Source organism: Rhagoletis pomonella, unplaced genomic scaffold, assembly GCF_013731165.1.
Source record: "Rhagoletis pomonella isolate Grant_MI unplaced genomic scaffold, Rhpom_1.0 Rhpom_scaffold_05900, whole genome shotgun sequence".
Lineage (NCBI taxonomy): Eukaryota > Metazoa > Arthropoda > Insecta > Diptera > Tephritidae > Rhagoletis > Rhagoletis pomonella.
In genome coordinates this window covers 215-10,910 of record NW_023464439.1, presented here as the reverse complement: position 1 = coordinate 10,910, position 10,696 = coordinate 215, and the positions used below count along the sequence as shown (strand labels likewise).

The 10,696-nt window shown below is 39.0% G+C and overlaps 3 protein-coding genes and 1 pseudogene across 3 annotated transcripts; 2 read left to right on the top strand and 2 right to left on the bottom strand.

Moving 5' to 3' along the window:
* The first annotated feature begins 681 nt into the window (after nucleotides 1-681).
* LOC118755320 (phosphatidylinositol N-acetylglucosaminyltransferase subunit P-like) lies at nucleotides 682-1,752 on the top strand. The gene is made up of 2 exons (XM_036490164.1): nucleotides 682-906; nucleotides 966-1,752. Exon 2 carries the CDS (start codon nucleotides 1,217-1,219, stop codon nucleotides 1,712-1,714), a length of 498 nt encoding a protein of 165 aa, XP_036346057.1. The 5' UTR covers nucleotides 682-906; nucleotides 966-1,216; the 3' UTR covers nucleotides 1,715-1,752.
* On the bottom strand, nucleotides 1,739-2,629 carry LOC118755319 (pre-rRNA-processing protein TSR2 homolog). The gene is made up of 3 exons (XM_036490163.1): nucleotides 2,445-2,629; nucleotides 2,218-2,356; nucleotides 1,739-2,151 (listed from the first exon to the last, which is right to left on the bottom strand). Exons 1-3 carry the CDS (start codon nucleotides 2,559-2,561, stop codon nucleotides 1,829-1,831), a joined length of 579 nt encoding a protein of 192 aa, XP_036346056.1. The 5' UTR covers nucleotides 2,562-2,629; the 3' UTR covers nucleotides 1,739-1,828.
* A 2,617-nt stretch (nucleotides 2,630-5,246) lies between these two features.
* LOC118755316 lies at nucleotides 5,247-7,231 on the top strand (annotated as a pseudogene).
* LOC118755317 (zinc finger protein DZIP1L-like) lies at nucleotides 6,438-10,051 on the bottom strand. The gene is made up of 4 exons (XM_036490162.1): nucleotides 8,321-10,051; nucleotides 7,236-7,383; nucleotides 7,008-7,170; nucleotides 6,438-6,942 (listed from the first exon to the last, which is right to left on the bottom strand). The coding sequence occupies exons 1-4, from the start codon at nucleotides 10,005-10,007 to the stop codon at nucleotides 6,457-6,459; spliced, it is 2,484 nt and encodes an 827-aa protein (XP_036346055.1). The 5' UTR covers nucleotides 10,008-10,051; the 3' UTR covers nucleotides 6,438-6,456.
* Nucleotides 10,052-10,696: the final 645 nt, after the last annotated feature.

Sequence of the window (10,696 nt, the reverse complement as noted above, 5' to 3'; positions counted from 1 at the left end):
ATTTTTTATATGAATTGTGGTTAATTTTGGAGTACTCTTTGGTCCTTAGGGAGTACTCTTTACACGCATGCATGGAGTAGTCGCGATTTTTGCAGGGAGTATTACCGGCGTGAATTTTTCTACGCACGCACACAAATAAATTTGCGTGCGTGATTTTTCAGAGTTGCATTTCTGTCCAATTTCAGAAGTTGAGCAAAATTTGAGCATAAATGCAGAATAGCTTCGATTCCAAAAAAAAAAACGTACGGGGATTGATAGAGAACATTAAGGTGAGTATAACGGTATATTTCTTTTCTTGCGGAAACAAAAACTACAAAAGTTATTAAGGGTCAAATTTCAAATTAAACTATTTTTTAAATAAAAAAGTCTTAAAAAGTAATAATAGTTCCCTTTAATTTGATATGCATACTTTATGTATGCCTTGTTTAGTTTTCACAAAAATCTAATTAATGTACGCAGAAAGGAATTGCGCTTCCCTTCTGCGGCAACACAGAAAGGAAAATTCTACTTGGGGAGGATTATATTTATATCAAATTAAAGGGAATCAAATTTCCTATCAAATGAGATCAAAATTTTTAAAATCCATGCATTCGTTTTCAAAAACTGTCAGTTTGCTCTCAATTTCCCCTACTTTGCAAGTTTTTTGCGTACGCGAACGCAACTGTCACAAAGCAGAGAACCGAGTACGGGAACGCTTTCTGGTAAAAACCTGTAAATTCTTGCAACTTCTTGCGAGTTAGGGAACGCAACTATTATTTATCGCCTGTGAAAAGTTCGTACATAAGTGGTACATATGTAAAGGATAGAATTGTGTTCTTCAGAATAATTAAATGCGTCCATTATGTCTTTGCACTCTGATACTGGAATAGATGCACGATCGGAGAGTAACAACAAGACCGCAGAAGCGTAAGTTTAAGCAAAATTTCCAATAATCCCTCCATTCATATCTTCCACTCTTATTGCAGCACAATCAAAATCCCATTCGAGTCAGTACAGCGTGCAGTGATAGTTTATCGGGTATTAAGCGTTGATAAGGAACCGAGTCGTAATTTTGTCCAAAAGGAATTGCGTTTAGTGGGTGATGAAATTGAAGTACACTTTAAAGCTACTCATGTAAAAAACTTACGAACAGCAATCACATCCTTTTTCGGATCCCTCTTACTCTGTACGGACACAATCAAAGAATTTGCACCACGTTCTGAAACTGCTAACACTAATGCCAGAGCACACACCTGCACCAACACCGCATAGAGCGGTGTACGGTTTCAGTTTTTATTTACTTTTCTTTACTCTATTCATTCTATATTTAATGTGGGCGCTTTTGCCAACTGAAAGTTGGGGTCTAAACTACCTGCCAGATAAATACTTCGCTGCATATTTACCTATACTGGTGCTTATGGGTATGTTCGTTTTTGAATTCTTCGTATATCCGGGAATTTGTTTGGCTATGACACCCAACGTAGATGATGTGGAGTCTGTGATGGATACTGCTTTATTATTGCGACATGCCGAGGGTGATAAATCTGTAAATTCCAAGAATAATAGTGTATGGGCGCGTGTTAGATACATTAAACAAGCGACACCGCGAAAAGAACGCGAAGTGCTTTCCAACTGTGACTTTTGCAATAGTACACATCGTCTACCAGCAGCACATGAACAGATATCTACATTGAGGTTTTTGGATTTACAGGATGTTAATAGTATTTTTGATTAGAGGCATCAAGAAATAAAGCTACAATTTATGTATGTACAGTATTTTGTTTCATTTATATGTATACCGGTTTAGAATTCATTAATTTCAATAAAATTTTCGTAGTGGCGACAAGTTTTACTTTCTTTTCGTGCGCACTGTTGTCCAACCAGGTTCAGGCTCTGCAAATTCTTGCTTTCTACGTGTTTGAGAGCGTGTTACGCGACTACAACTGGCAATATCGCTGTCTTCATCGTCAACATCCATATCATCGTCAGAGTTTCCGCTACTGTCATCATCCTCTGAGGATGAGTTTTCTCCTGCAATTGGCGTATACACAATTTTCACATCGGGTCGTAGCCATTCTTTGCCTTGCGGTAGTTTGCTTAATTCACTTTCGATTTGTGCATATTCTCCACTGAAGCAGAGCGATTTATATCGGAGCAAATTTCTACAGATTTCTGGGAAGAAATTGATATAAGTTTATAGTTTACAAATGTTATGTTCATAGTACTTCATACGTTTACCTGGTATGGAACCATCCTCACATATCGTGTCGAATTCTTGATCCAGCAATTCCTCCACAACATCTTGTAGCTCGCCTTGTGTTATGTTCTCATTACCAATGCAATACTTGTAAGTGTACTCCATGATTTCAATAGCTTGCTGGTATAAGAAAAATAAGGTAAGTATTATGCAAAGTGGTTGGTTGGGGTTGATTTCGCATCATGATTGAATCATGATTTCGCATTACCTGTTGCCCATTGCGACCGCCCATGCCATGTTCAACTGCTAATCGCAGATTTTGCCAGTTATTGAAGATTTTCTCTAAAACTAAGCGAAAGTTTTTCTGAAAATCTGTTTGAGCCATCCTGTCGGAGTTTATTGTTTTGATCAAAAAGACTTTGCGGCGAATGTCAAAGCAAAAGCCGTAATAAACACGTGAGAACAGTGGTGGTTGTATAGTGTTGCCGCTCCTAGTTTTTTTGGAACCAAAAATGTAGCAACCCAATAAACACTAAAAAAATATTTCTCCAACCTTGGAGAAATTCATAGTTCTCATGTTGATATCCAACATCCCACCAAACAATTTGTGTTGCCAGCAATAAGAAAACGTGTCGCCCTCGGAAACAAATTTATTGCCGGTAATATTGCCATCGAATCGATTTCCTATTACCGGTCGCTCTAAAACGTCCGCCGAAGGCAACTCGCCTGGGCGAGTCGTTTTCTTATTACCTGAATGAGTCCTTTTCTTATCGCTTCAGGCGATATTTGGAATAATTTTATTCTTTTTAATACTTCATTTATTTTTTTTTGTACCAAATTGCAACTTACAATCGGAATTAATTCATTTGCGACTGTGCGACTTCCTATTTTTTCAATCTTGTCCTTGGGCATAATTTAGATGCTTTTGGCCAATACTATTGACGCCATATTCATAATTAACTTAAGTTTCGGAATTTTTGAGAAATTTTTTATTCAAAATTGACATGAACGAAGTGATGTTGCCGATTTGTCACCTCAGCAATAAATCGGTGAGTCGCCAATTTGTTGCCATTGACGATTGTTGCCTATTTCTCATGTTTTGCATGGTGGGATCATTCCCCAACTCACCTCTAACCGACGCGCAGATACGTAATAAGTGTTAGGGAAACGAATTTTTAATTACCAAGTGAAAAACTAAAGCTAAATGAAGAGGAAAATTACCAACAAAAAGTAAATAATCTTCAGAGTATCCTCAAATAATCTGGAAAGAAAATAGAACGCGCAGTGAATCAAGTGGCAAAATTACTGTCGGACTGTATCCTGAAGTGAATTATTGTAATACGATTTTGCTTAACTACATAATACAAAAGGAGTAATAAAATGAAAAATTAATCAGGGCTATCACGAAATCCATCGTAGAAAATGTACGAATACGAATGCCTGCTACGAATACAAAAAAATTGCTATCACTGAATCCGAGTGAACTCGAAAATATCATTGCCAGCTTCGAATGCTGATTCGAAATCAGTTAGTGCATAGGAAACAACAGACATTTATGTATGTCATTTTGCTCACGCTGGCAATCAGGCGCAATGGCCGAGTGTGCAAAGCACTAGACAGCCAATTGAGAGAACCGAGTCCGAGTCCGAGTCGTGGGGTAGTGGAGATTTTTTTCTTTTTTTATTTAATTTTTGTTTATTTTTTTAATAAATATTTTTTTTTAGTTTATTTTTAGCTTAGATTTTATTATTTGAAATAGAATTTTTTTTTTTAAATAAATTTTTATGATATTAAAGTAATTCGGTTTATTTCCTAATAAATTGTTGCTAAACTATTATTTCCTCGATTCATGCAAAATATTAATTCATTAAATACTAGACGCACGCAGATGAGTGCGTGCATGTACATATGTATGTATGTATAGCATTGGTATTTTACGTCCACATTTACACAAATATATGGAATTATATCAAACTACATATAACAAATTTAGAGTATAATAAATATTTAATATTAAAAATAATGCAGCTTTCTTCCACTATTTTTAAGATTGAGTGATTTTAAATTTTGTTCCGGCAGCATAATCTCATCGTAGAGTATCTGTACGAATCTTCATTACGAACGGATTCAATGAAGGCTCTCTACGAATTTCGGATTCTATTCGGATTCTGTGATAGCGCCTCCGTAGATTTCACGAAAATCGAAGCTACGATGGATTCTGTGATAGCCCTGAATATTTAAATTCATCTATGTATGTCGTTTCAATCAAAAAGGTATAAGGTATTTTACTATTTCAATTTCAGTATTTCAATGATGTGTATGAGACCAATTGGAGAATTACATTGGAAACAGTCCCTTTTTCATACAAAGAAAAATGCCCTTTTTGTTGAGAACGCTATGATCCTCCACTTGAGGTACTGTTGAGAAAGAACGTTGGAGATTTGAGAAATTAGGTCGAAAACGTTTTAGCAACGAAAACATGATTTCGAAGTCGGTCAGAACATGGTATTACCTGCGTACTAGCATTTTCAACGCGACTAGAATTCAACAAGGTGGGTTTACAACCATGAACCAAAAATACAAGATCACGTAAGAACGCGACGTTGTATTTGTAACTGGTTTTGAGAAAAAAGTTTGCGAAAGCGGGTTCGTCAGCTGGGCGTTTGTTTATATCACAAGCACCACTATTTTACACTTTTATTCAAGTAAAGAAGAGTTAATTCAACATGACAACACATTTTAAAGCATTTTGTTGCATCATTTTACCTAAATTGTGCGTTTAAAGTGGCTGACAATAATTTTGGCTAATTTTGGTTTTCGTTGTTTTCTTTGCTTTGTTTACTTTTCGCTCGTTTTCCAGTGAAACAAGATGGCGTAGAACCCGCTAAAAAAATCTACTTTTTTCACTCTCTTGTTCTTACGTGATCTTGTGTCTTTCGTTCATGGTTTACAACTTCAGCTTTTTATCAATCATGGTTGTATTTTAGTGCATTTAAATTTGTATATTCATGTAAATTCGGCATCTTCATAAGACACCGCAGCTTATAATATTTCAAATTACTTCAGGTTTTAACTATCTCGGAGTAATATTAGTTCTAAAAAAGCATTAAAACAGGCACTAGGTATTAAGTAATTTTTTTCGGCGTTTTAATCTTCAAACAGCACTAAATCTAGTGCTTAAAGCACCAAGTTGGCAATTGTGGGCACCGGCACTTCGATAGTGCAAAAAAATAAAACCATTCGATACTATCGATAGTTTTACAGCTGTAAATCCTATCGCAAAGTAATGGATATGATTACTTGTTTACAATTCACTTAATTTGTTTTTGTTTGCGGGCCGCGGTGTTAAAATTTTTATTATTTTTATAGTTGAATTAGGGAATAATAATGTCCGACGACGATACCATTCATCCCTTAAGCGATTCTGAACATATTACAGATTTTGACGACCACGTAGATGAGGAAGAGTTAATAACTGCACAAAAGGTAATACGTAACGTGCGCATAATAAAATCTTGAACTTCTGACCCTTGCTTTCCCTCATAGGTACTAGAAATTGTAGAAACCGCATGGCAAAATGAATTATGTGCACCAGAAATTCTTCAACACCAAACCGACATGATGGAGCTGATGCTCGGTCAAGTCGCACACATGGAGGAAAATATGAAGGATTTAGATAAAAACGATTTTCGTTTCATTGTGCATCAAATGGAATTAGAACGCATACGCTATGTGATGGCCAGTTACCTACGTTGTCGATTGCAAAAGATAGAAACTTACACGCGACATATAATAAATGAGGAAGAGGCGCGAGATGTGTCTGAAAAAAAGATTATCGCCGGAAGAGGCCAAATACGCGCAAGAGTATGCCGAAAATGTGGAGCAATACTTCCAGCAAGTGGCGTTGCAGTACATGCCCAATATGCAGCGTTCAGAGGCGGATCAACGAATAGTTCGTCCAAACCTAATGAGTCATGTTTTCATCAAAGCGAATGTGGCGGGTAAGAGCAATAAGTGAGCTTCAAATTAGTATTGAAAATATCGTCCTTTTCATACATTCCTAGTGCCTGCTGTTGTGGTTGGCGTCGATGACGAGGAGGTGGATCTAACTGCTGGCTCGCAGCACATAATACCCTACCAACTGGTATCCGATTTAATTCATAAAAATCAAGCGCAGCTAATTTAGAAGTAGTGTCTACCTGTAATAGATAGCATAAGTACAAGTATAGATGATTTGAATTAAGCTTATTTTATTCCGTATTCAAACGAGCTAAATTGCACTAATCCATTGTCAATGGCTTCAAAGGTTCAGTATCACTTCTGGCACCATTTCCGGCAGCATTTTGGGCAAGTGTATTAAACATAACACGCTTACGTGTTTGTGGCAATGGTACTCCTGTTCTAGGCGTAGCATGCACTTCTACAGTCGTTGGTTGTTGATCGCTTAAGATGGTATGGTCGAATCTCGGTTGCCGCATTGGTGATGCCAGTATGCGTTCCAAGCGTTGCTTAAATACATTGCTTTCACACAAGCTTTGTGGTGTTTGTATTGGTGTAGAAGTGACCTCCAGGTCTTCAAACCCTTCAACATCCGAGGGAAGTTGTACGTCTTCGTGTCGGCGACGCTGAACAACGTATGTTTCTTTTGGCTTAATTGGTTTGGCGTGCTTAAGCATATCTTCGACAGGGGCAGGTAGTTTTGTAGAGCAAAGCTTGTCGACAAGTTTTTTGATTTTGTTGCGCGTTGCATAGAAATTAGGATATTTCTGCGGTTCCGAAAATATATTTTAAAAATTAGTTATTAATAACACATGATTAATCCATTGCATACCTGCTTCAACTTGTGCCGTTTGTGTGAAAGCTCAGCACTCAGGCGTTTCATTGCTGCTGTGGATATGCCATTTGTCTTTGGTTCCAGGCCGCTTGCAATCAAGCGTTTATTCGCCAAATGCTGCGCATCGTTACGGGTGCAGGGTTTTGGTTTTTGCGGTACTCTATAAAAGAAAACACATTTTATTAAAGTTCAGTGTATCACATTCATAATTGCAAACGTAATTACTTGGTTTTTATTCTTTGTTTGACTCTTGTCGCCTCTGTAGGAGTTGGTTCTACCTCTGATTTGCTGCTACTGCCATCACTTTCGCTTTCGGTGCTTAAGGTCTGTGTTATGTCCGTGCTGTCATTTCCGGTTGCAGCAGTTCCAGATTCTACAAAAATTTTGGAATAGTAAAATTTCGCAAATATATCTCCATGTATATAAAATGTAAACCAACCAACCAACGATTTTCAAATATTAAGTTTTAAATAAACTGTTAATAAAATAATAATCCCGATTTGTGTTGTTATTCTATATAAAGTCTAGAAAATTTTATTACATATTTCGCTAGCTTAGAATGAAAAGTTGCTATATCCACTTTTCTAAGGAGTGTTATTTTTGTGCAAAAAGCAAAAGCAAGTGAAAATGCATCGTTTTCGAAAAGACCGAACTACATATTTTATTTGTTACCATTTCTATTCAGTGAAATGTAATTTACAAAATAGTTACAGAAAATGTGACAAGTCCCAAGGAATACAAAAACGTTTCATTAACAAGTGCTTGAAGAAAATGAAGTTGAAAGGTTTTCATTCTATCTCGGAAGTTTGAAAAACAGGACTTAGCGACTTTTTGCTTTAAGCTAGTGATTTGCTTTTTGTGAATTAACAAAGGACGATTTAAGGTCGTTAAATGTTACATTATTTTAGGCGTACCATTCGAAACAAATTTTTTAAACTAGAAATTTTTCGGTTTCAAATTCAATGACGCTTTTTTTAGTTCAGACTTTTCTCTGAAATGGTCAATAAGCTCATATCTTTGCTTGGCGTGCAATACCGCATATACGCGAAATGCAATACAGCGTATATGATAGTCTGAAAACTTCACAAAAGTGCAAATAAACTTATTTTCTTTTAAACTTTTGAATGTTTTTCTAACTGAGCTAATATAAGCTTCTATTGCAATTATTGACCAGTGAATTTGTGAAGTAGGCCAGCGCTGAGACAGAATACCGAAAATAATTTTTTTTCTCAGCCACCACAAACGCGTTATTGCATTTTGCGTTTACCCGGTATTGCACGCCAAGCGACGCAGTATATTGTGTCGTGTACCTTTCCTCCTCACTGCAACGTCATGAAGCTTCTCCGCTTTGACAAATGTTCTGTTACTTTCAGTGCTCTGCGAATATAGCTCCTCTCCTTGCGTATTCTTTTTATTCGGCGCAGACGATTCTACACTTTTAATTTTGCGCACACGCGGCTTTGGTTTCACAGCAGTTGAATCTTGTCTGTCCTCATTACCGTTAATGACATATGTCTCATCAGCGTCTCGTTGCGTTTTTTGAATCGCAATAGGCTCTGCCAACAAGGTTGAACTGCGTTTAATGCGAGGCATGCGCTTTGCCGGTTCAGGCCTCGGTCCGGCGCTTACGCTAGAATCGCTCTCCGTACGATTAAATGCAGTGTAAGTAATGTCCCGCGTAGAATCCTTTAAAGATGAAGCTTTTTTTACACTAGGTACTATATCGACGGCTTCTACAGGCGTGACAAGCTCTGCAGCATTGCGCTTCTTTATCTCACGTTCAAGCTCTTCCAGTTTCTCCTTATAGTTCACTTCCATATTGTGCACGAATTCCTCAAGTTTTTCGGCGCTTTTTTGACCGATTTCAACAACTTTCTCAGTTAATAGTCGCTCAAGATCTTCCACCGAGGGTGAGCCGCGTCTTTGCAGTGCCGCTGCTACTGCATCAACGCTGTCATCTGCTGCCCTCCGCTCTGATCTATCATCACCTCGTGGTTCGACACTCGTGATGCCAGTGACTGGCACAGAAAACGCCGTTGTTGTTGTTGTTTTCGCTTCCTCCAATGTATGCACAATTTCTCCAAGTTTCCGATTTATCTCCGCTATGGACTCCTCATTATTGGCCTGCTGCGATTCGCGCCACGCCTCGAATTCTTGTATTTTGGCCTGCAGCTTACCAAGTTGTGCTCTGCGTTCCCTCACCTCGCTGCTATCAGTGCTCACGCTGTTCAAGGTGGCATCGGCACCATCATCCTGCTCCTTTGTCTCGAGCAATTCGCTTTGAATAGCGACGCTCTTCAGCCATTTTGGCGGTTCGCGTGGCGTGGCGCGTCTGCTATGCGACGGCGCCGCCCCGCTGCGTTCGCGTATGTCGCGTTCTGCGTTGTTAAGGCGCTCCTTTAACTGCTTTATCTCCAGCTCCAACTTGACGGCGTTGATCAACTGTAAATCGTTATGCTCACGCTCCCTTGTGGCAGCGCTGGCCGGCGTTTCGGTGCGACGATCAGCCGCGGCGTTGCCACTAGCGGCAACGGTAGCCCCTATATTTGGCGCATTGACTGCCACGCGCGCTGCATGCCGCCGGCTAATGTGTATATTTAGCGCCTCATTACTGATGAAGCTCTTCGTGCACAGATGGCATGGATATACCACCTCGTGTATGGCCTCGATTTGTGTGATCTTCTTGTGCAGCTGTAGAATCTCATTATTCGCCTCGGCTAGCGATTTACGCAATTTGGCGACATCCATTTGCGAGTTGGCGTGTGCTTCGCGCAGCTCGCGTATAGTTTCATCGAGGAATTTACGACAGAACAACAGATACTGTATGGCGAACTGCGAAACTACGAAATACTTGGCGATGCCGCTGTCCAAAATGTTGGTGTCCAACATTGCGGCCAATGGTGCTTCGGAGAGGTGGCTCAATAATCCGTCCACCTGATCGATTCGTTGATCCTGCAGAAGGCGATCTATTTCAATCGAGCCTATGACGAGAAACATTGGTTGGTTAAAAAGGATAGTACATTTAGTTCTTGATAATGTGTGAGTGTGTCTAGTTTACCTAAGATGTGCCAGTCGATGGGTCCATCTTTGTATTGGCGCAGTTTGAAACCTGCTTCGCGCGTTACTTTAGGGTAATTGTAATTAAAGCTAATAGCCATTATAAAAAGCTAACATATCTTACTTTTGGACACATATGTAAATAAATGAAAATATGAAGTTCTTCCTGAAAATATGGATTTATTTTTGTTTGCCCACACCGTTAATAGTGGTCGCCAAGCAACGAATTTGAAAGACTCAGCGAAAAGTTTTTAGGGGGATGAAATGAACATTCAGGGTAGGCGGCCGGAAAGCAGCTCTTTCCCGCTCGAAATATTGACAAAAAGTCAGTATCACACCGTCGCAGAACGAAATGATTAGCTTAACGCTTGAACACTTTTGGGAAATGATGCAAACGAAATTGATAACGGTTTTGCGAGAAAAATCATTCTTTCTGACGAAGCGCATTTTCACTGCTCCATTAACTTCATCGTTGTCGCGAAAATATGCGGAAGAGAGATACAAGGTTCTCGAAATCGATTCCCCAGTTCCAACGTACTAACGATTCAACAAACGGGCGACAACGGTGGCCAGGTGGCGGATGTTCTCTATCTTGCTGGCGCCAGTATCGAAAATTATGCAGATACCCT

Excerpts from the sequence above, each read along its gene's own strand:
- LOC118755320 (XM_036490164.1), top strand. The coding sequence starts at position 1,217 with ATGCCAGAGCACACACCTGCACCAACACCGCATAGAGCGGTGTACGGT.
- LOC118755319 (XM_036490163.1), bottom strand. The coding sequence starts at position 2,561 with ATGGCTCAAACAGATTTTCAGAAAAACTTTCGCTTAGTTTTAGAGAAA. Across the intron at positions 2,357-2,444 it reads GCGGTCGCAATGGGCAACAG|CAAGCTATTGAAATCATGGA; the intron begins GTAATGCGAAAT and ends TTCTTATACCAG. Across the intron at positions 2,152-2,217 it reads TGAGGATGGTTCCATACCAG|AAATCTGTAGAAATTTGCTC; the intron begins GTAAACGTATGA and ends ATTTCTTCCCAG.
- LOC118755317 (XM_036490162.1), bottom strand. The coding sequence starts at position 10,007 with ATGTTTCTCGTCATAGGCTCGATTGAAATAGATCGCCTTCTGCAGGAT. Across the intron at positions 7,384-8,320 it reads CGTTGCAGTGAGGAGGAAAG|AATCTGGAACTGCTGCAACC; the intron begins GTACACGACACA and ends AAATTTTTGTAG. Across the intron at positions 6,943-7,007 it reads AACGGCACAAGTTGAAGCAG|AAATATCCTAATTTCTATGC; the intron begins GTATGCAATGGA and ends TCGGAACCGCAG.